A 24,706-nucleotide genomic window follows, 5' to 3' on the forward strand; every position below is an offset into this window, starting at 1 on the left:
ATTTTTCATTAACAAATGTGGAGATGTAAAAAAACTAAATATCAAAGTATACAAGCTGAAATGGGCACTTGCCAACAAATAACAATGTATCTCAGAAGTCAATAACTTAACCCAAGAAAAGCCTCGCCTATTATCAAGACTCTTTTTTCAGTAGCGCCTTGAATTGAGCATTTTTAAAATCCTTTATATTAAATTCGCTTGCTTGCTTGCTTAGGACCGTGCAAATCTTTCGGTCGTTTTTTAACCCACTTCCCGTGATCCAATGGAGCTGACATTTTGCACACAGACTCGTTGTGCGTGACAATGAATTTTCGTGAAAATTTTTTTCCAAAATTTTACACTGTTTAGGAATTTTTTTTAAATATTTACTTACCAATTGGTTAATGCTGGCACACAATCGTCTGACCCATAGGTGGCAGCCATCTCAAGCCAGAGGACGAGAGGACTCTAGCCGCCACGCATATAAAGGATTTATAGTGAAAAACTTTGTTTTTACGGGTTATACTTATTTTACAGCTTCATCGATGGCCATTTTGCAGAGAAAACCCGCCTGTGCATTACACGAGGTGGGCAACACTCAACATTACCATATCCTGGTCACAACACCTGGACATCCCTAGTGGTCACCTATCCAAGCACGAACCACGTTAGCTCGGCTTTCAAAATCCGATGAGACCGGGCGCACGTTGACTTGCATGTTCCTAGCAATGTTCAGCGATCGCCTATTTGCAGTTGCCGGCCCACGTGCCTGCAACGGTCCTTGCCCCCGCACGTCTGAATGTCCGAGTAGCTGCCGCCATTCAGAATCTCACTCAAACCTGCTCGCCTTGTCAATAGCCACAAGTGACGTGACATTACATTCTCACTGGAATGGATCAAAGACTGTTGCTTAATGTTTACCTCATTTGTTCAGCGCCAATGCCATGGCTTGCTTGCCATGTTACGGCACTGTAGACCTTGTCATTATTATTATTTACATGATTTAGTCATAGGCAAAATGTCTAAGTGTTACAAGGCTCAAACAAGTGTTTGCCAATACTCACGTATGTGAGTATTGTATGTGAGTATTGGCAACCGTCCTAATCGGAGGTTTGCGGGACATCAATATGTTGGTGGTCCTCAGCCAGTGTTGGAAATTCCATGTTCTTATGGTGGGCACCAGCCTCATTATTAAAGACGACATCATTATTGATGTCCCACCAAGAGAGGTGTTGCACACCAGGTTGTGTTCATGTTCTCAACCGCAGAGGGCTGATGATTATGATGACAATGCTTTAAAACATGCCGGTCTACCAAATGAGCTGTATCATGACCACGCATGCAGTAAATATACAAATTACACTGCGCATTGTATCGCCAATGAGAGGCCTCCATTTCACCATCACTGGAGGTTGAAAGCAACATCAACTTAAAAAAATGTAGTTGCAGGTAATTTATTTCTAAAATAGACCGGCACGGTCATATGCTTAGCCTCAACCGCACGTGCACAGTATGTTCCTTGCGAACACATTTGGAGGACGTTTCTCGCAAGAATGTACTTCACGGCGCGTCTGGAATAGGTCAGCATCGCTTAACGCGCCCATCAGTTCAACACTAAGTGTTGCGTGGGCTTCTGCATTACGAGCCGTCGCTCCTGATGGATTTCGCCGACCTCAATTGCGCCCGGGTAGCTTTCGTCAAATTACCGGACACAGACATGTTGGTGCCCCCCACCCCCTTCCTCCTCTTTCTCGTCTCATTTCCCTCTGCCCTGGCTGTCTGAGGGACAGCGCTGAGCCCCCCCCCCCCCACATCCCCGCTGGTAAGCCACTCCTCGATGCTTGTCGCTCCGATCTGACGTTACATTGCAATTAGGGAGCCTCCGAAAGGGACAGGACAATTGCCCCGAGCCACGAATCGGCTTGTTCAGGCAGGCAGGCAGGCTGAATGGCAGGCAGACAGGCAGGCTCGGGAGTCCCGCCGTGTATAACGGAGCCTTGTTCACAGTCTTCCGACTTTGTGTCGGCCGTAATTGCCTCTTTATTCTCCTCGTCCTGCAATTTTGCACGAATTTGAAGCATTTTGAAAACAACAAAAAAAAGAGCCGTCGTCGATTGTTTTGTATGGCACTCTCAGTCCTGGGTGATATTACAGCAGATTATTTCATCCGAGCATGAGCTATTGTAGTCTTCTCGGCATTGTCATCTCAACAGGCGATTTTCTCTTTTTAATGCTTTATTTTTACATTGCTTTTGTACAAATTACCTTTACTCACAGCAGTTCTTCTTATAAACAAGCCTCCGGGCATGTCCAGACAATGCAATATGTAATAATGTCTTGAAAAAAAATACCCCCAGAGTATCGTAATGGTGCCGGTGCTTTCATAATTTAAACGCATGTCATGTCTTTAGGCGACAGCAGATGGGAATGGATTCTGCTTGATGACTTTATTGCTTTCGCGCTCACTTCTGAAAATTCTCCCGTGACCTCGGTCTCTTATTGTCTTCCCGTTTGTGACGAATCCTCCGTCCCGTTCACGCCGTCCTCAACAAAAGGCGAACAACAAAAACGAAATACCCCTCCCCTTCCTCCCCCGCCCCCACACCCCCCACCGCCGCCTCCCTTCCACCCCACATCGCCCCCCCCACCACCACCACCCGTCTTCACCCCACCCTCTGTTTTTCAAGGATGAGTGGCAAGACACAATGGGATCTGCTAAAGGGAACAAAAATAAATTTGGATTTTAAATAAAAATATATATAAATAACTGAGCACAAATGTAATTTTTTCCTCATTTATTTTGCTGCCACTCCACAACATAAAATATTTACTGCTGCGGTGCTGAATTGGGTAGGGAGAGCGGAACAAAAATGAAAACCAATGTACAATGCAAAATTAATGCATTCATTATTAAAATCCATTTTCTAAATATTGTAAAAGCAAAGTGTGGATTTTTTTTTTCTCCCGAACCCAGAGGTTGCGGCTGACTCCAGTATCTGCTGTGGATCTAATGTCATTTAGGGAGCTGTGCCACACATTACTTCCTTTTTATTACTTTTATATTGAACCCGAATCTCTCCGAATGTCAGCTTTTCGCCTTTTGTATTTCCTTGAATTTGCTGGCTTTATGGTGATGTTGAAAATAAAGCTTAAGTAAAAAAAACATTTTTAGCCGGTAAAATAATAAAAACAAATTTATCAGCATAATTTAAAGCGCTTTCCTACTCAAATAAGCATTGAGGCATTGCTCATCTTTACAGCCAGAAGTGGACATTCCACATTTCTATGGCAAGATGACCCTATCCATTGGACAACCACTGATGACTTCCCCACAAAGTGGTACTCATTTGTATCTGCTGCCGATTGGAGGACTTACCACGCTGTGTCGTTTATAGGGCTTGTTTGACCATACTTCACCGCGAAGCTGCCTTAGAGCAAGATTAAGGCACCATTGGAACCTCATTTGCCAGAAGAAAAAATATGATAATTGGTTTTTTTACCCTTTTATCTGGCAACAAAACTGACACCTTTTTTTTTTACAAGGAGTCATGTTTGCATAGACCACAATACCTGCATTCGTAATGCAAACAAAAAACATAACTCTGATAATGTATGCCTTTTGGCGTCATCTGGTCCAACACCATGTGAGACTAGGCTCTAAGGAAAGCTGTCTCGGGTGTGGACCAATCAATTTCAAGGACAGTGCATATATTATCAGAGTTATGTTTCTTGTTTGCATTACGACTGTAGGTATTGTGGTCTATGCAAACATGACTCCTTGTAAAAAAAGGTGTCAGTTTTGTTGCCAGATAAAAAGGTAAAAAAACAATTATCAAGATTAAGGCAGCTTCGTGGTGAAGTATGGTCAAACATAGGAGTGGAGACAAACCCTGGCTTCTCTGTGTGTGCTATGAAGAAGGCCCAATGCCCAAATTGTCACCTATGATATACGTTTTCTTTCTCAGTCAGTGTCAGCGATGAGTGTGTTGAGTTGAGTTGTTTTGTTATTTGTGCATGTGCACCACCGCCAAATGCAGCGTCACTAAGTATCACGTGCTTTCAACGTGTAATTAAAAATACGTTTCTTTGCAAATGTCTACATTTCTGATCTACTGTGTCATTGTAGGTTTCAAGTTTATTTTGTTTAACCAGGTGAGAACTCAGGAGACCGGGATGGGTCATCTGCAGGTGTGACCTGGGGCATTTGTCTGCTGATAGGGGGCGATGATTGCTACGTATAGTTCGAATTTATAAAGTAACGTGCAGTGATTAAGTACTTTTTGTTGAGGCACACTGGTACTTTGACTTTCATAACCAAGTTCAGTTTTCCCAAGGCACTCCAGCTTGCTCTTTCTTCATCTGCATAATATGATCTAATCATCTGGAGATGTGAATAGGATGGAGCACGCTTCACAGGGTATATCCACTTTGCACCGTGCGTTTTTTTTTATAATCGATCTGCCAAAGATAAGCCAAAACGTGTGAATTGTGCCCCTCAACTATAAATTGTAGTTGGAGGCCACACTATGAGTTGGGGGACTGCAATTTGAAGCCAGTAAATCTCGCCGCCCTTTCTCTCCACTCTGAAGATGGGACACTGCCCAAACATTAGTTTACAGTCGTTTGTCAATCCACTACTGGATGAAAGCCTCCCCACTATGGCGTGTCAGTAGTGGGGGTTGTTTGACCATACTTGACCATGCTGGTCTGGGGGCACCCAGGAACAGTACAGATATCACTGGCCATTGATGCTCACCGTGGTCAGGAATCAAACTCAGGTCACTGTTCCATTCCTGACCAAAATATTACACATTACCTTTGCGTATATTTCGTCTCTTATTAACTGATGTTAGTCATCAAGATGATGTGTTTTTTTGTGCCACTACAAATGCAGTTCCCACTTACCTTTTGTATGATTTAACCAAGTAACCCCTTTAAAACGTATAACGAAACCCATTTCTGCACACATCTGGTTAAATAAAGCACGTAACATTGCACTGGTAAAAACCCAACAGATGCAAATGGTTGCAAACTAGTTATGGCGACTTGATTGATACGTCATGGACCTCCTTTGCAGGTTGTTCTCCAGTTACATCCGTTCAAATGGAAAATGCCATCTTCTAAATAAAATGCAAATGTTTATGGGGTCATTAATGAGAAATTATGAATCTGGCGAGAGAGTTATGATGATTTTTTTAATGTAATCAAATGGGTCGGCCGGTTTAATACGAGGGATGATCAATCATTGTTATCTCTCTCACGTACCCGGTGTGCACTTTTGCACATCTTCTCTGTGTTCTCTATAATTTCAACATATTGCCCATAATTGCATTCATTAGTTTGCCTTCTGTTGTCACTTTTTTTATCCATCTCTCTCCGCTAATTTTTTTTAATTACTGCTTACTTTCCCTGCCTCCTGTCTCTCCTCTACCTCCTCCCATCCCTGCCCGTCTCCTCCTTCCGCAAGGCAAAAGTCGCCCTCACCCCGCGATGGGCGAATGAGCAACCTGAGCAAACGGCGAAAAATTACTGCGACGACGGTGTCATGAATTTTAATTAAAGGCGGGTAACAAAGATCATTATTTATTGGGCGCACGTTAAATTTAAAGTGGCACTTCGAGTGTCGCGCTCCGTTTCGCGTGGCACGCGGCTGTTTTTCTAAATATTTTTTTGTTACGCACGATCTTCAACGCAGTTGCAAAAACTGTACATCGTCGTATCCTCGGGGGTGGGGGGGGGGGCTTTTCCGGGGTGTTGCCCCTCGGGACTCTTTGTTTTGTCGTCGTTCGATTCATTTGCACCTTTATTTCCAGCGCTCGGTTTCGCGGAGTGAATCTCGGTCTGAGTCTGCGCCGTTCGTAGTCTCTGCTCGCTTTTCTTTTGTCTGCGCCCCCCCCCCCCCCCCATTGCGATTTTGGCTTAATTGCCTTTTCGGGCTCGCGGTTTAGTTTCACTCCCAAAGGCTGGAAACTTGTGGCAGAAAAAGTTGAACATCATCATCAGCCCTCCTCACACTCCGTGGGCACGAGCGCAGCAGCCGAGTACGAAATTAGAAAAAGCCTCAGAAAGTCATTAGCACTTTGTCTCTAAAACAGCGTAATTGACTGTGATTCTGCCGCTCATAAAGTAATAGGTCCGTTCACTTCACAAGTGCAATTGACTGGCCCAGCAGCCGAGCTAAAGAATACGGAATGAGGCAAAGCCGGATGAAATGTACGTGTCAGACCTTTCTCGATCTCCCGCTTGTTCCATCATCAAAGTCTGATGCCCAGTCTTCTGTTTCTCCTGAATCACAGGTGTGTGCCAGCCAGAGTCTGTTGGACTTACCGCACAAATTCTGGTGACCAGAGTTGGATACCCGACCACGGCTAACATCAGTGGCGAGTGGTGCTGTGCCCCCCCCCCCGCCCTCTGGAACTCCCAGCCCCAAGGCAACTCCGCCTGGTCCCCTCTCTCTCTTTGCTTTCAAGTCTCTCCTCAATATGAATGATTTTCAACCCCGTGCCGTTGGATTCCTTTTCCTCCTTCCCTTTCTCGCTCCCTTCCATTCCCTCCTGCAACGTTATAAATGTACGTTGTTGTTATCTGAACCGGTCCTGGGCACCCACTTTCATCAACTCGCACACTGACCAGCTCTGGCAAAGTATGGTCAAACAAACCCCCCCCAATGGCCGAATTAGCATCAGGAGGCTTAAATAAAAGGTGCATTAATTTCCCAAAAAATGCAATTGTTAATGAATGTACTCCTGCCCTGCAGCTGCAAGCGCCTTTCCTCCCCACGTATTGCTTTCCTTGAGTAAAATGCACGCGCGTGCGTAATTTTGCGCCCCAATCCGATCGTCGCATGGAGAATCAATGTGGAGATTGGAAAACCCGCGAGGGACATGGGCGAGAAGTCACCTCATCCTCTCCCTCCCTCCCTCGCTCCCTCCCTCCCTCCCTCCCGCCCCTCCTCCCACCACCACTATCCCCCGTGATGGAGTGACGCATGCCAATATGTGTCCTGATAAATTCCTATCAGCCCAAGTATTGACTGCCTTGTTGTTGTTTTGGTTTAAATTCTCACAGTCATTTAAATTCGGCTGCGTCTTCAGCGCTGCTCAAGAAACGCCGACGCGACAGCTGCAATTACCGCTGAGGCCAGCGCACCCCTTTAACCGAACCTCCGCTTACACGAACGAATCCGTTTCATCGTCGTCATCTTTATTTTATTTTCCCACACCCACGCTTCTCCCCGCAGAGTATTGCCCTGTCGTTGACACTCGACCCGTGTTCAGTTATTCCATCGGATTATCTTTGTCTTATTAAATAGGAACCGGCTGGCTCAAGCGATTTACAAAAAATAAAATGAAGAAGGAAACCCCCTCCCCCCCACCCCCGCAGCAACCTGCCGTGCATAGTATCTGTTGTCACTCCACGCATCTCCACCCAGACCCATAACCCCTCTGCACGTGAATCGCGTGGGTTTCAGCGCAAGACCTCCATGTGCGTTCAAGCAGAGACTGCGTGAGATATCAAATCCTCTCTTCTTGTTCTTGGATATTCCCCACTCAATGCTGGGATCTGCTCTTCCTGCTCCTCTTTCTCCACTCACTCCTATACTGGGCCATCATCTCCACGTCCACTTCACAGTCATTCATATCCTGGCTCACCGCTGACAACTAACTCATTCTTTTTGGCGTCATCTAGTCCAACCCATGTGAGACTAGGCTCTAAGGAAAGCTGTCTCGGGTGTGGACCAATCAACTTCAAGGACAGTGCACATTATCAGAGTTATGTTTTTTGTTTGCATTATGACTGCAGGTATTGTGGTCTATGCAAACATGACTCCTTGTAAAAAGGTGTCAGTTTTGTTGCCAGATAGAAGGGTAAAAAACCAATTATCATTCTAGTCCCTCCATTTCAGTCTCCGCGCTGGTGCTTCCGTGTTCATCACCCTTGCTTTCTTCCAGTGTCCTCTTTCCTCTCCTTATATAACACGTCCTAGTTATCCGAGTCTAATTTCTTTCAGCTTTGCCTGAGATAGGTACTGGCATCCGTTGACTCTCGCCGACGTGTCCCAGCCACCTGAGTCGTGACTTCCTTTTAGCCTCTCTGCCATGGGGGCACCACCACTTTCGCATTCATCCTCGTCACTTCAGTTGTGAGCAGACGCCAAAGTAGAACAAGAGCGGTACCCATCGCCCCCCTCTCCCTCCCCCGCTCTGTGCGCTCGCATCTTGGTGCCGTCACCCTGCCGACATGGTCGTCTCTTTTTTTTCCACCTGACGAGTGGCCCAAGGAAGCGACCCTCCGTGCAAGGAGCGCAGGGGGTTACAGGCGGCGGCGGTAGGGGCTACGCTGTCGGCAGCAGAGGAGAGTGCGGCAAAATCCATTGTTGTCCCGTACTGAGCCTCCCATGAATATGCTCCCTGCATGCAATCAACCCGCACTCAAAGAGCCCGCATGGTCTGTACCCTACGCGGGAAGGCTCTCATTGTGTGACGGATTGACAAAAGGGCTGCTGTTTTGTATTATAAAATACCGGAGCTTCATAGGGATATTTACAAGGGGAGCATCAATACCAAAGCCTTTTTGAAGACTCCTCATTTTGGAGGCTCTACAGAGCAGACGAATGATGGCATCGGGCTAGTTTCATGCGGTACTAATATAAGCCCCGCCGGATTATGACAACTACCCACCCACGGGCCCACCGCTTCCTCTCCCAACACGTGTGACTAAACTTTAAATCAGCAGGCACCTCTTTAAACACGTGTTTGCACAAATTCATTCGCAATTACAGATAACTCGTGTAGCGCCCCAGGCGAGTTCCAGACACCCTCCAAATCCTCAGACGACCCGGCGGCGGTCGTCCTGCGCAGAGGCGCAGCAACCCACTTAGCCTGCACCCGACATGGCCTCGAGGGGAAGAGCGAGAGATTATGGTTGGGGGGCTAGAGAGGGGGGTGGTGAAAGTGACTTTGATGCTAATGATGGCGATAATGATGATTATGAGAGCCTTATTAACTGCGACAAGCATTTTAATGTGATGTGAAGGGAGCTAATACGCAACGGCTGCCCGTGTCTGCGGCGTGCCCGCTGCGCTCTTGGCTGTGCGGGGGTTTTAAAAAAAAAAACAGTCGGGAAGGATTATGAGGAGCGGATGGCGGCGGCGGCGCGCGCCGGCTACTTTGCAAGGCTCGGCTCCGCGTGGCCCCGTCACTCGCCCTTTTAACCACCACCGCCACCACCGCCACAACCTCTCCCCACCCCCGGGCGCCCATCAGACGCCCCCTGAAGCGTGTCCGGATTATTATGGTTCAGTGGAAATAAAACAAATGCTCGGGGCTCGAGGGAGACGGGAGGACGAGCGGTGGTAGGGAAGGGGCGAGCGCGTGTGCGTGCGTGTGTTTGAGGTCGACTCAGCATCAAATGAGTACCTGGTGCGGTGCGTAAACATCGCCACTGGGGAGACAAAGGCGGCCGGGCGTGGTGTTGGCCACCCACCGCCTCGTGTATCGTTCCGGCCTTCATAGGTGCTCGTTAACAGCACTTGCCCCAACAGTCTGTTAAGGCTGTACGGGGGATCTTTGTCTTTTGTTTGAGCGCGTGCGACGGTTGAGCTGGTGTTTGAGGAGCGTTCGTGTGCGGGGTGAGTGAAAAATGTCGTCTTTCTCGGACCAGTGTGGTGAAGTATGGTCAAACAACCCCCAAGACTCACACGGCCGTGGGGAGGACTTCACCAGCAGTGGAATGATAAGGGTTTGTCAGTTATCACAGCGCACGGCTCCTATAGTGATCATTAAATAGGACAAACACATCCATTTTGGCCTTATTATCTTCAAGGTCGAATTAATCAATTTAAAAGGGACATGTTAAAATGTGTACATTCTCACCCATGTGTCACAACCCTGAACCAGTGGGGTAGGGTCGACAGGAGCGTTAGGGTGTTTTGTTTTAATTTGTATCCTAGTCCAATGTCACACACACACACACCTCGAATGGACATTTTATAATTAAAAGCTGAGTATGATCGGACGGTGACAGTAGTTGAGATGGTGACCATTAAGGTGGGCCCTGTACCTCCTGGGTCGACTGCCGTCAAGATGGGGAATTGCATTGTGAAAAATGTGTATCACGACTTACGACGCGACACCAACATCCTTCACGCTCGTTGTATATATGTATATTTACCACCTGGAAGCTGGTATCGACATCAAATGGTTGACCATGCCATCCCGGTCTGTTATTCACGGGAAAAAAATTCACGTATTTCTTCCAGAGCACTCTACCTATGGCTCTGAGCGAGCATGAATACGCGCACGAGTGATGGTGGGCGAGGGAGCACTCGAGGTTTGGTCGCCTCCTCTGTGGTACAAAAGACCGAAACATATCATGGGGACATGAATATGTCGCAATAGCGCAAGAGGAGAGAGAGAGAGATAGATAAACCGCATGTAAATGTGTTGCCTTCGAGTGTTGCATTATTTGGCAACTGACATAAGCCGGGAGCTGTAATCTCCCCGGGAAGACTTACGGGAGGAAGAGCTAACTCTAAAAGAGAACGTCCTGGTGAAACTAGGACGCAGGTGGCAACCCTAGGTGGAGGTGGCACCACCGCCAAAACAAAGCCGCGTGAGTCACTTACCGTGCCCCCACGGACTGGAACTTCATCCGCCGCTGGCGGTGGCCCGCTTTAACCAACAACAACAAAAAAAAGAGATGAAATATAACGGCGAGCGCTGAAGGACATTGGAAATGGCCCGTGTGCCATTTTAAACGGTTAACCCTGCCACGGGATTCGGCGGACGGTGCAAATGAAAATCTGACATCTGCCAGCCACCGCCTTCGCGCGCGCGCATACAAACGAGACGACGTGGGGAGGCCGGGCGGGCACATTTTTTTACGGCCTTTTTTTTTTATGTCGGGATTTTGAATGTCACCATTATGGGATGTGCAGGCCAGTGAAGGGACTGTTAGGGACTTAGCATTGCCCAGGTGTAAGATGAAGTGGTTCCCCTTGGTAAATGAAGTTGAAAAGTGTATCCATGCTCAAGTGCGTGTAGGGCAGTAGCCATGTGCGACAATTCACTCCGCCAATTTCCCACTAGTCCCGCAATCTATAAAGAGTTGTTTTGGTTTTAACTCAAGAAATCGGTGCTTAACCAGTGCTATTTTCTCTCTTTTTAAAACCATGTTCTTTGTATTGCTTTCTGTTTTATCCACCTCATTTGGACAATTTTGTTCACCCCATTAGGCTAACTGGACATACCATACAATTTTCCTAAATAATATATTAATAAAATTTGGCCGACCCATCCCCTTCACCAACGTACACTGACCAGCGAGGTAAAGTATGATCAAACAACCCCCATGGCCAGCACAGCATGCTGGGTAGATACTTTAGTTACGCCGTGTTGGAAGTCTAGTTATGGCATCAGTTATGAAAAATGCTCTAATATATGTTTAAAACAAATCTGAAGTCACACACACAGACTTTTTAATGATCGTGTTCATGGCAGGAAGCGAAATTGACCATTCTCTGTGTACACTTTCCATCGTCAGCAGCGGGACTCGAACCATCGACGCCATCACAGAAGACGGGCCTAAGGACGTGCGGGCTGACCATCCCGCCATCGCGGATGCGGCCACGGCAATAAAGGGAGATTGGATTTCCGATGGACTCTCACCTGGTTTAAATAAAGGACACGGAATTGACGACATTGATCGAATTGAGTTATATACACGTGTAGTGGAACACGAGTCATCCGCTGAAATGATGACCCCCAGGGATGAGCTGTAAATAGAATAGAGAGGTAAAATGGCATTGGCCAGCACTGGAGATAGGTTTAGGAGCAGGCTTATGATGGTTCGTTTGCTTAGTCGTGGCCCAGCCTGGAGCCCACTCAGTTTGATTTGGAACACACATTGAGCGGCTCAGCCACGGCTCTGTTAGAGGTTCAGCTCGTGGGGAAATCCTGAGCACGGCTGTGGCAATGCTTACAGCTGGATCAAGTTAGGTGTGGCTCTGAGCCAGCTCACAAGAGCCAGAGCCATGCCTGAGCTGAGCTGTAACCGAGTGACTAAGAACACAGGCCTTCAGGTCAGAGGGAGTTGCTGGTATTAGTAGCCGGTTGGTTGGTTGCTCAGGGTTAAGAGTAGGGCTCGAGTCTGTGAAATGACCAGCGCTCGTGGGTTTATTTCTAGTGAAGCTTTAAGCGCACGTGAGATAGATCAAGACACAGAGCCTAATTATGTAGGTGCAAGACAAGAGGCGTTTGTGTTTTTCTTGGGTCACATCTTCCTTTGAACTCTCATTCGCGCGTTTCCCCACGCGCGTGTGCGTTTTTTGATGCGCGCCTCCCTGAACGCACGCGCGCGCAATATATATTTTTTTCCGCACGCCACGAATCTCAATTTGGGACCGAATCAATAGCAATAACAAACGCCTAATTTGATGACCCGCAATCAATTGAGCGTGTCAAGCGGACGTGACGGCAGCAGTGGCAGCGGCGGCAGCCTCTGTTAACGGGACGAAGCTGCAGGACACTTCTTTTTTTTGTTGGGGGGGTGGGGTGGTGGTGGTGCGCGTCTCGCTCGGGAGGGCGATGCCAAGAGCGTTCGTTCGCGACGCCGTCCCTTCCCATTAAAGACGCACCGGGCGTCTGTATCCGTGGATGCAATCGTGACTCGGGGTCCCCCGTGTACCGTTTTTGGATATAAATCCGATGCCCTCTGTTGCGTTACACACACGGTATGTACACACGGGGGCCTTCAGTGAATGCACAGTCTGCTCCCGGTTATGGAATCGGTGTGTAATGATTTACTTGCTTTTCTCCTCGGCCCTTTCGGTGATTCTATTAATTTTTGCGATTCCGAGGTCGACATTTACCACTCGATTTTTTGTTTTCTACATTGTCGTTAATGTAGCAGCCTCTAGTGGTTGGCGCGATCACACAAACCCATTAAATAAAAGATATATGAATAGAAAAACGGTTCTCATAGACGCGATACGATACACGCTTCGTAGGGTTAATAATGGATATCCATTGGCAAAATTATTCCTTTTGTTCATCTCTGCTTCATAAAGTTTGTTGCGTGTTCACTGGCATTGTTTCCACTACGGTACACAACACTTTATATTGAATGACACACCACGTTATCGTGAATGAATGATGCATAATCAATACAGCCCTTGAAATCAAGTAACAATTATAATAATTTACATTCATTTGTAAGGCGCCTTCCACGAATGTCTCAGGTTTTTATTCTTTCGAGAGATGCATAATGAAGAAAACATTTCAAAAAGGTCAAAACAATCACAAACAGTACAAACGAGATGAGCAAATGTGACAAAAAATAATACATTCTTGAATCGCAAACTTCACCTTATGACAAATAAATGGTGGGTGGAGGGGAATGCGGTGGGGGGGGTTACAAGGTTCGTACCCAGGGCTGGATTTACATGACGTGGGCGGTGGAGGAGTCAACGTTAGCTGTGTCCAAGGCGTCACGGTGGAGAGATGTTATCTCCCTCGCCTGGTATGCAGGAGCTCACGGTGCAGAGTTTGTCTGCTTTACCAAATGCAATGGCAGCACGACAGATGGTTATTGCTTCAATCTGTTGCGGAATTCGGAATCACCCCAGCACCTCGCAGGCACTCCGCTTTCCTTCAAGCTGTCATCAGTGGAATTGACCCAACATCCCAAACAGGAGGTCGTGGGTTCGATCCCGACGCTGACACCTGCTGTATATTTGAAGTTTGCTTGTTCTGCCCGTGGTCGCGTGGGTTTTTCTCCGGGTCCTTCGGTTTTTTCCCCTCCGCATTTATAATCAGCGTGTATTTAGAGTATCTGGCTGCTGTTCATTTCCACGTGATAAGCCACTTCGTTGAGTTGTCATTTGTGGCCAGGTCGCTTCTGAAAAAAAGAGCTATATAGCTCAGTGGGCCTTACCAGGTCGAATAAATATAGTTTAATTTAGTTTGGAATGCCAGAGGGAGCCACAACAATTTACTAAAACCTGCATTATCATTTTAATACCAACAATATAAACAATACTACCTTGATCAAGTGCCGTTTAATTGGGCTGTTTTTCATTTCATCTTCCTATTTTTTCCCCAGCTGACAAAGATTAAGCCCTCCCGTATCGCACCGGTAACTCACGAGTCAGCTCGCTCCTCCCCCCCCCCCCCCCCCCCCCATCGAACTTCCAAAGTCAAGTGACGCAACCGAGCGATGGCAATGGGAAACTGAATTCCCGTTAAGTACGGAGAGACGCGTATCGTGGAAGAGGACTGAGGTGGGGGAGATGTCTCCTGCTCCAGCACCCTGGGGCACAAACAGATTCTGCTGTTAAACTAAACTATTTTTTACGTTACCTGGTAAGGCCCACTGAGTTATAAAGCGCTGATCTCTGTGTAAGTGCCACAACGGGCCAGATTTGTCAAGATTTTGGTGTGTGATTTGAAATGAGTGAATAGATTTTCATCTCGTTTTAACCGTCTTGCTTCATTCTTTTTGTATCATCATTTGCTTTGTCTATTTATTTATAACCCCATTCGCTCCGCTCGCCCAAACGTAAAAAATTAGCAAATGTCGCCTGCAGATAATTCGCAAATTCGATTGTGTATTGGGAGTGTAAACATTGGACGTAATCTATGACTCGGTGCCTTTCTACTTGCCTGCTACTGAACACGTTTATGTGCGAAGGTTGATGCTGTCAGTAAGAACGCTTCACCTTTCATTTTGCACGCGAGAGGGCTCAACGTGGCTACTGATCGCAGATTGACGTGCGGGTCAGAGAGTGAGACGAGAAAATGAAAATGTTCGTCTGTGAGAGGGGAGCGGTGACTCAGTGGGCTAGCGCGCCTTTCACGACAAACCCGCCGAACTGAATTAAACTCCCAGCCGTGGCTAGCGTCAGTGGCAAATTATATCTGAACCATTCCTGGGCCACCTCTAGGTTGACTCAACCATAAAAGTGTACGTGGTGTGTTACGTAATCATCAGCGCTGGTAGGGCGAAGATAGGCAGGTTATTGATAATGTTGGTGGAGCGGTGGTGCAGTGGTTTATGCACTGCGCTATGAACCCAGTAACCTCAGTTTGATTTCTGGCCACAGATAAAGAAAGTGTGGAGTGATATCTGCACCGGCCCTGAGCCTTCCCCCCTCCACCAACCGACAATGATCAATGTATGATCATGACTGGCATGACATGGGGAGGCCTTAATACAGCAGTGGTTTGACAGAGGTTTTATAAGTAGTTAAAGTGTCCAAGAAATGGTGTTTAGCATAAACTAGAGAGCAGCATGCAACGCAAGGCTGCTGTTATTAGACACACGGTGAAGTGGCTTCACCCACAAAGTCAAGATAAAAGTCTTCGAGAACCCTGACAATAGGAAACAGTGACAACAACAGACTCCGCTTGATCTCGCAGCTCTGGCCACGGGTGTCTTATTTTGCGCTAAACTGTAAGCATCTAAGGATGCGCCCATTCACCAATAAGAATCGGTTCTTACTCTCGGAGAGCATGCGTGATATTGTGAGCATAAAACAAACTATTATTCTCAATGTAAGCAAATTATAGCCACTGCAAACGATACGATCACATTACATGTCAACTTACGGGATAAGCTAATTTAACCGTAAACAATACAAACGTGATGGTAAAAGCGAGACTCGAGAGAACATATATGCAGTACTTGCATCGCACCGTGACTCTGAATTGTAATGATGTGTTGAAATCTCTCGGGTGAGGCTAGTAGTGAGGCAATATTTGCCTTCCAAAAACGAGTCGGATTTTTTCTTTCTTCCACGAGGAACTTCTGCTGGGACGCGTGCGGATGTCACACCAACGGAGGCGTCGCGTGTCTCGATTTCATTTTAGCCCGTGAAAAAAACGAACGGTCCTGCGGGCGACGTTATATCATTCCTCTCCCACCCCCCGTGTGTGTCCTGGTCGTCACTGTTGTTGTTGTTGTCGTCGCCGTTGTGTTTACACGGGCCCGTGGATCCCGCAGCGGTGCAACGTCGCCGGCTCCGACTCACGTATTGAGTTGCATCGCATTGACTGCGGGCAAAACATATCAGTCAAAATAATTGGATTTGCGCCCAGATACACTCGGACATCGATTCAGGTGTCTATCAATACGACGCCGCAGGAAATTAAGGCGATGTATCAAATGTGGCGAAATTGCAGCAGAGCCGGCTGTTGGTGTGTGGGGCTGGTGGTGGTGGTGGCGGCGGTGATGATGGTGGTGGTGGCACTTGCTACATTTGCTCTTGTGGGTGGACACATAGGTGATGAGCTGGCGGGGTGGGGGCCGCACGCTTGTGATGTGGCGATTTGGGAGGCAAGAGTTGGTGGATCGTGTAAATTGGTGACTTAAATCCACTTTGGCCGTGAGGTGGCAAGGAGATGGCGGTACGGCAAGTTGGTTTGTGAAACCCATAAGTTCGCTCTTTTGAGTGTTCATCCCCAATGCAGGACCCTCCTTAAATAGTCTTGAGATTCCGCGAGGCTCTACAGCATAAACGAATGATTATATCTCAACAGAAGTGACGTGCATTTCCTGCCCAAAGTGATACATGAGCTCAGAATGGTAACTCTGTGTGCACATCATTTGTAATACGAGAGCAGGAATTGTACAATCATCTTCGAGAAATGCGCTTCATTTAGCCGGGAATGCCGAATTTGAGTCTCAAGGCTCTACTTCAATAGGGCCCTGCATTGTTACCTTTGACCGATTCCAATGTAGGAGGACTCCAGAGTACCCAGAGAAAACCCACTACGCGTACAAGCAGAGAGTGGGCTCACAAACCCACTTGCTGTACCGCCTGTTTCATGGCCAACTCAGTGCCCAGTGGGTTTGGGAATCTAGCAACTCCCGATGCGATCTACTAACCCTCGCCTACAACGCGCTGAATCATCGGCGTGCACCAACACGTCGAAGCCATGTATGCGTTATGCAGCTAATACGATTAGCGCGGTTGGCTACGTACGGTGCGAAATAAGTTCAACATACATACATAATACTCCTTTTCCACTGGCACATCCGAGTCGAGCCATCATAGAGCCCTCAAAGCACGGGTGGTTTTCCACTGACCATGGGGTGGTGACGTGGCCTAGTGATAGTGCGTTCGCCAATCGTTGCAGAGGTTCACGGTTTGAATCCGGCAGACCGCTCTGGTTAATACTGTGGGTGTACTAACCATAATAATGGATTTTAAATACTGTACTCCAGTGACGTTATTTGAAAAGTGTAGGCCATTGTGTGTTGGTGTCAAATTGCCAAATTCGTAATATCTCACCTGCTGCTGATGTTTCCATGTCATACCTCTCCGATCTGGTGCCTCCTCCACTCCATCAGTCCATCTTTGTATTAGTCGTCCTCTACCATTGCTGGATTCCTGTTTGGTGCCAATCTTTCAACATGGCCGCACCATGGCGGCTCACAATCTTCAATTCTCTACAGTCGTCGTCCCATTTTCAAGTTCCTTCTTACGTCTTCATTTGTTATTCCAAAGATATGCTCCATCACTCCTGAAACGATCATCTGGCTCAACCACCTCAACGTAAAATTATAGTTCTACATCAACGTCAGCCATACGAAGAAGACGAAGAATAATTCCTTATTCTGTCTTAACCGTTTACCTATTTCATTGTTGTTAAGCTTGTTTCGCCAGGAAGGCCTCGCCGAGTCTCACGACTCAGGAGCGTCGTGCCAAATTTTCACAGTAATGGTGGCGATGTTGCTATCTGTAATTCTCATTTTGCACGTAACTTGCAGGTGATTTTTCAGCATTGGGATGTTTGCTCAATACCAGTCACAGGGCACGTTTTTAGCTTTCGAGCTGACCTAAACCAAGTTACTCTGAATATGATTTTTCATTTCGGTCAAGATAAAACTTTTTTAATCCCCTTTCCCCCCCCCCCCATGCCTCCCACCCCCCCCCCCCCCCACCCCCTCGTATTTTAGCCGAATCAATGTTTGGAAGGCTCAGCGCTCGCGGATCGATGTCTGGAGTTCTGCGCGGCCGTGATGGATGGGACGTGGGGGGGGGGGTCGCGATTTACGCATTAACAAAACCGGAGCGGAAAGGATACAAAGTAATGAATTAATTAAACTCGAAAAGGCAAACCTTAAAAAAAAGCAAGCAAGCAAAGCCTCGCCGCGGTCACGGAGGACGCAGCGGGTCACCGAGCGCGGAACATTGATTGGGCAGGTGGTAATGAGCTGTGTCGTGTCGCCTCCGAGCTGATGCCCGGGAGACGGGTTTCCGCCCGCTCGTCTTTCCTTCGCGTTAGGCGACGCGTCATTCGTTCGCCGGCTCGCCAGGGCGCGGCGTCGTTCACGATTAACGCGCCGCGTCGCGGTCGTGCGTGGACCACGCGCTGTTCACGCACGGGGACTTGGCGTATACTGTGGTCTCATTCATTAATTTACATTGTGGGGCATGGCATTCATTCACTCTGTGGTGCGTCGTGCATTGTGCCCACGGTTGACCGGTTGCCTCTGTGGCTGACTAGGTATGCCCTTGGTTGAATGATTTTCTGTCTGGCTGACTAGTTGTGTATATGGTTGAATGGTTGCCTGTCTGGTCATCAGATGGCATGTTTGGCTGACTAGCTGTTTGTCGAGTCTTAGTGAAATGGTTGCCTGTCTGGCTGACTAGTCGTGTCTGGCCATCAGGTTGCTTGTTCGGTCGACCGTTGCCAATCCGGTCGATTGGTTACCGATCTGGCTGCCCGGCCACCCGGGCGTGCGGTCTTTGCACTGACTGCGTGCTCCATCGCCTTGTTTCCCCCACTTAACAGACGCGCTGGGGCCCGAGCTGTTCGGAGAGGTGTGCGGGTTGCTGGAATCCGGCGCGGGCGAGTCGTGCGTACGGGAACGCTACCGGAGCACGCTCGCCGAAGATCACCTCTCCGCCTGCCTGATGCTCCACGGTGCCACGAGTGGAGCCACCTGCGTGCGGTGAACTCCCGTCGGGCAGAAGGAGGGGACCAAGTGGGGCATGTGTTGCCCTTGGTTGTTTTTTTTCTTTCATGACTGAACACAAAGAACAGGAGTCACAGAGGGGAGGAATACATTCCGCGTGTGCACAACATTTCTCGGCCCAGCCGTAACCTCTTGACTAAATCTCCCCCCAGATAGGGGCCGATTTAAAGGTACTTACCCCTACAACAGTAAGGATACGATTCGGGACCAGTAGATTAACTAGGAAGTGGGGCGGGGGAGAGGAGGGGGAGAGGCATGTTGCCCTTCCTAGTGGTGTAGTAGCTATTGAGGGTGCAGGCGATGCAATTGCACCGGGCTCTACATGCCAAAAGGGCCCAGGCGGTGAGCTAATATGAGGAGGGAAATTGGACAGAGGGCCGCAATATCATTCCTCGTACCAGGGCCCCATGCCAATGACGCCATGCCAGTGAACCTCCCCACTTATGAACAACAGCCCTGGTCTGCACCCTGCCCCACCCCTCATCCATTCCTATTCAGAGGCAGATCCTCAGGGTGACTACGTAGGAGTTTCTGGTTTTAGAAATCCATCGTGCCACCACATCTCGCCGTCACTTCTTTGCAATAATACTGTAATGTGACAATAACAATTCTGACCGAGTCTAAAGGCTTTTTTTTACATGAGCAACCTGCATCGGAATGTTTGACCAAATGCCTTTAAAAAGGAGTGTTTTGTCTGTTGGAGAAAACTTGAAGCGCTTGGAGAATACCCACCGCACGTACAACAGGATAGAACCCAAAGATGTGCACAGATGTATACGCAGAGCCTCTTGCTGTACTGGAGTCTAAGCCAGATTACAGCCCATCGGGTTTAGGAGTTTTATAGAACCTTTCCTCCAAAATCGCTGGACTACAAGTTTTGCACTTTTCAGCCTTTCCTGCCTTCAGATATTGAAGCATCTGGTCTCCAAGTTGACATCTGGTCTCCAAGTTGACATCTGGTCTCCAAGTTGACATCTGGTCTCCAAGTTGACATCTGGTCTCCGAGGTCAGCTCTGATGTCTCATTCATCTTATGCAGTTCCGAGGGTGTGGCTTTGGGTGCCCTCCTATCCTAGGTGGCTTTCTGTTCCCCTCTTGACTGTGTCTTGCACACACAGATTGATGGGGCAAGGGCTTTCGATTTAAAGCTTTCGTGACTGCAGGGATTCATCTTCTTGGTTCTTTCGGTAAAGTCACGTGACTTTACCGAAAGAACCAAGAAGAGGGGGCAAGGGCTGTCAGTCGGCAGCTCTTCATCGTCACAATTGAGCACTGCGGCCATCACCGCGCTTGGCCACCTTTGTCTCACCATTCCTCGTGCTTTTACTGACTCCGCCCAGAACTCATTTAAAGCTGAGTCGACCTATGGGAAGCCCAGGGCAACTTCTGGTACCACTTGCCACTGATATTGTCTGTGGCTAGGAATCGCACTCAAGTCACTAGGATCACAGTGCGGACCATCGTGCCACTGCTGCTCTCGATAGTAGAGCTATGTGGTGATACACAGCTGCGTGTGTGTGTGTGCATGCATGGAAGAGCAGTTTAACAGGAGATGCAGGAAGGTGCCACCAGACTTGAGGAGTCTGTTTGAAAGAATCTTTCCATGGGTTAACGTGGCCACCGATACTTAATGCTGACTGCCTCATTCAAATCACGTTTATACAGATCGTTGTGAGTTGTAATTGTTACGTTTCACCGCCACAATCAGCCCTGTTTAATCCGCGGCTGGATGAAGGCCTCCCCAAGATGTCGGCCAACCCCGTTGGTCTCGTGATGCAAAACAATTCGTCTGTAACAACAGGACATGAGGCGATCTCATCGCTCCATCTCCACGGTGAGACGTCCTCTCGGGGGCATGCTCCCTCCTTTGGCTGTGACTCCGTCGTTAGTCTCAGCCGCCGGCCATCGTCGCTTCTAGCGACGCGTGCTGCCCTAGCACACTCGCATTTCTAAGTACGTATCGTTTACATAGGTTCAAGTGGCACTCATCGCTGTTGGCATTCTGAGGCCAATTCTACATTACTATGGCATGGGAAAGTATGGTCCACAAGGCAGCCACAGTTGACTTGGCACAAAGTGGTGCAGTCTAACTTGCTGGCACTCATTTGACCAATTCCATTGTTAGCGAAGAAGATGATGATGATGATGGCAGTTGTTTGGCCCTGATGAAGATTTGAATTTACAATCTCACGATCAGGAGCCTCTGACGTTCCACCAAACTGAGGCGTAGGCTGCCGGCTTCGCATGAACACGATGAACGTGTTGGGAAATCTGAGGTTGGGGAAACATCTTCTTGGTTCTTTCGGTAAAGTCAAGTAGAAGGGAAGTAATAAAATAATGAAAATAAAACATAATAAAATAAAAGATTATTATTTTATTACTTCCCTTCTACGTGACTTTACCGAAAGAACCAAGAAGATGAATCCCTGCAGTCACGAAAGCTTTAAATCGAAAGTTGGGGAAACAGTGAAACTAACCGCGTTTTAAATTTGCTAAGCGACTAATGTCAAAGCACTTGCAAAATAAACTACTGTATTTGTAATGGTAATTTTAAAAAGCTGTTCGTCTGTGCCTTCTTATTCTGAATAATAATACAAGTGAGTAATTTGATTATGACACTGACACACACTGGCTAATCTAGCGTGCTGATTTTCAGCGTGTATTGAAAACAATTCACGTGTCTACAACAGTAACCATTCTCTCCTAAGACCAAGAACTTTCAATTGTACGGGGATTCTCATGAGACTTGTGATGGTGCTGGTGCTCTTGATGATTATGGGACTACACTCCAACATACACAAATACATAACAACAACCTACTTGCTCTACATCCCTGGATAGGGACAGGGTGCTGCTGCTGATTATGGAATTACACTCAAACATACACAAATACATAACAACCTACTTACTCTTTGGTTCTTTCGGTAAAGTCACGTAGGTAGAAAAATAATAGATCACGACGTTTCGATCGCAACACAAGCAATCGTCATCAGGTGGGACAACCACAGCAAGAAAAACTGCTGAAGTATGCGCCTACTTAAGCAGGTTTTTTTCTACCTACGTGAATTTACCGAAAGAACCAAAAAGTATGGATTCCTGCAGTCACGAAAGCCTCAAATCAAGATGGAACAACCTACTTGCTGTACATCCCTGGAAAGGGACAGGTTGCCTCGTAGTGCTACACTTGTTATCCTGTGTTCGAGGTCGAGTTGGGGGTAGTATGAGGATTAGAGATAGGAAAAGAGCTGTAGAGTTGATCGGATTCCTCCAGTATGAATAAAGACTGATTCTGATGGGGTGGGGTGAATTGTATTGCTAATATTAAGGGTAGTTTTAGTTGTAGGGAAAGTGTTAGGAAGTGTAAAGGATAGTGTTAGTGTAAAGGGTGATAGTGTTTTTGGTAGTGTTCACGTCTTTTTTAGTGTTCGGGATAATGTCGGTGCTATTGATAGGAGCAGTATTAGCGGAGGCGTTAGTGGGGATATTGTGTTTTTTATGTGTTAGGGGAAGTGGTCGTGTCGATGGGAGCAGTCGGGTGCGTGGTCTGTGTCCGTGTTGGGGGGTAATGCTACGGAACGCGGCTCGTCCGCGCGGGGTGATTGCAATTAATCGATTAATGTCCTTCCGCTCGGCGTCCTCACCTCCCTCGGCATTCACCCGGACATCCAATTAGTCTCCTAGCAACCGTGGCCACCGGGCGGACATGCAGAGCGAGCGCGCAATGGAGTGTTTGTGCACGTGGGTGTGTTTGTGTGTGTACGCAATGTGTGTGTGCACGTGGGTGTGTGTGTATGCAATGAAGGGTGTGTGCACGTGGGTGTGTGTGTACGTAATGTGTGTGTGCACGTGGGTGTGTGTGTGTACGTGTGTGTACGCAATGAAGTATGTGTGGACGTGTGTGTGTGTGCACGTGGGTGTGTGTGTGTGTGTGCACGTGGGTGTGTCTGTGCACGTGGGTGTGTGTGCACGTGTGTGTGTGTGTGCGTTCACATGGGTGTGTGTGCACGTGGGTGTGTGTGTGCACGTGGGTGTGTGTACGCAATGAAGTGTGTGGACGTGGGTGTGTCTGTGTGTGCACGTGTGTGTGTGTACGTGGGTGTGTGTGTGTGTGTGCACATGAATGTGTGTGTGTGTGCACTACATGTGTTGTTAACCCGCCACCACCCGACACAGCCAATTAGTAAAGTTTGTCAGTAAATTAGTTACTACTTCAGCACTCCAGGTGTGTTTTGGCGAGGAGTAAACCCACAACGTTTACAATTCGAGTACTGTGAAGTTTCGCTGGTGATTACACAACAACAACAACCACCAGCTTCATCGGGAGATTTGTCAGCCACGATTGCAAGTCACAATTCTGGCGACTCTTAACATTAACCGTGCCCCCCTATCCCTACCCCTTGCACTGACCAGACCCCTAAATCCTACTGCAACCCTAATCCTACCCCGACCCTAATCCTAGCCCAAACCTAATCTTCCCACGAACACAACGCCTACATAGGTGCTCGCTAACAGCAATTTCCCAGCATGTTAAGGGGGGTCTTTGTCGATGTGTGCACATGCCCTCCGTGTGAGGCTAAATCTTATTTCATGTATTAATGTTTATCTGTTACACCTTCGGAGTGCTGCTTGTTGCTGGCCGCTTGTAAATTTGGGCGTTTGTGCCCTGTGCTCAGCAACCGTGATTTTAAAATATCCGTGTCTCTCCTCCTCTCTGTATCAGTCGCTCTCTGTATCTATTTGTGTTTCAGCCTCTGTCTTGTTTCCCCGTCTCTCTATCTATGTCTGTGTCCCCTTGTCTTTGTTACTATCTGTGTGTCTCGCTGGGATGTTTGGCCAATTCCATTAATGACGGGGATTTTTTTTTGTACACATGGAAAGAAGCCGGAGTTCCCAGAGAAAACCCACATTGCATACAAGGGAGGGTGGAGGTCACACTCAGAGCTCCACACAGATAGATTTAAGCACTGAGGTCCTGAGTTTGAGTTGCGGGCAGCTACCCTCGCTGAAACGGGGTTCTCCAGGCCAGGAAGTTTATCGTCTCAGCTTCGTCACCAGTGGCTGCTTCACAAAGCAATTAAGTTATAGACGTTGCACTTAATCCGGCAATCCCAAGCTCTGAGACACAGCTAAAATACAGCAACTCTGACTGTCATGCAACAAACGCCGATCCCAGCAAAGTGTATGGGAAAGTGCGACCCCCTCCGCCCCTACTATGTAAAATAATAAATAAGCCATTGCCAGGGTTTTTCAGAATTCCTGTGAAAAGTATATTTTTCAGGGATTCCATGACACGCATGTTCCACTGCCCTGCAATGTTTATTAAGTGGATTTTTTCGTAATATTTTCGTGTGGATATTTGCATCGATACATTTTTTCCATAACAAATTTTATCGCTGCAGTGCCACTTTCTTGAATGGGTGCTTGCTAGCCAGGAAACACTTGACCCGAAAATGTCTGCGAGCCTCGAATGGTGGAGGGTGCGTGACTGTGTAATGTGCGCCGCTCATTCTCTCCTATAAATCACCGCGGGACCTGTGCAATTACCGTGCACTGCGTGCACTTGTATTTCACTCGCTGACATTGTTTAATAGTTGCCCAACAGTCCCCCCAGCCACCACCAGCACCTACCCTTCATCATCACTCGCCCCCCCTCCCTGCGCCCCCCCCCTTTACTTCGTCAGCAGTGGCGTGGCTATTGAGGAGTGTAGGCGGTGCAACTGCACCAAGGCCCATTCCCTTCCAGC

General features: G+C 47.9%; 1 protein-coding gene across 3 annotated transcripts in view; it reads left to right on the top strand.

The window, feature by feature from the left end:
- Window positions 1-21,505, top strand: part of LOC133350004 (uncharacterized) — a 79,896-nt gene extending 58,391 nt beyond the window's left edge. The window contains exon 9 of one of the 3 annotated variants that reach the window (XM_061563944.1): window positions 18,780-21,505. In XM_061563944.1, coding sequence (XP_061419928.1) covers window positions 18,780-18,943 — 164 coding nt within the window. In that variant the 3' untranslated portion in view covers window positions 18,944-21,505. Of the gene's footprint in view, window positions 1-11,523; window positions 13,323-18,779 lie in introns of those variants that run through there. The other 2 variants (XM_061563947.1, XM_061563946.1) reach the window with 2 other exon arrangements.
- Window positions 21,506-24,706: the final 3,201 nt, after the last annotated feature.

This window comes from Lethenteron reissneri, chromosome 32, assembly GCF_015708825.2.
Source record: "Lethenteron reissneri isolate LAM-NWPU_2019-01 chromosome 32, ASM1570882v1, whole genome shotgun sequence".
NCBI classification, from domain to species: Eukaryota; Metazoa; Chordata; class Hyperoartia; order Petromyzontiformes; family Petromyzontidae; genus Lethenteron; species Lethenteron reissneri.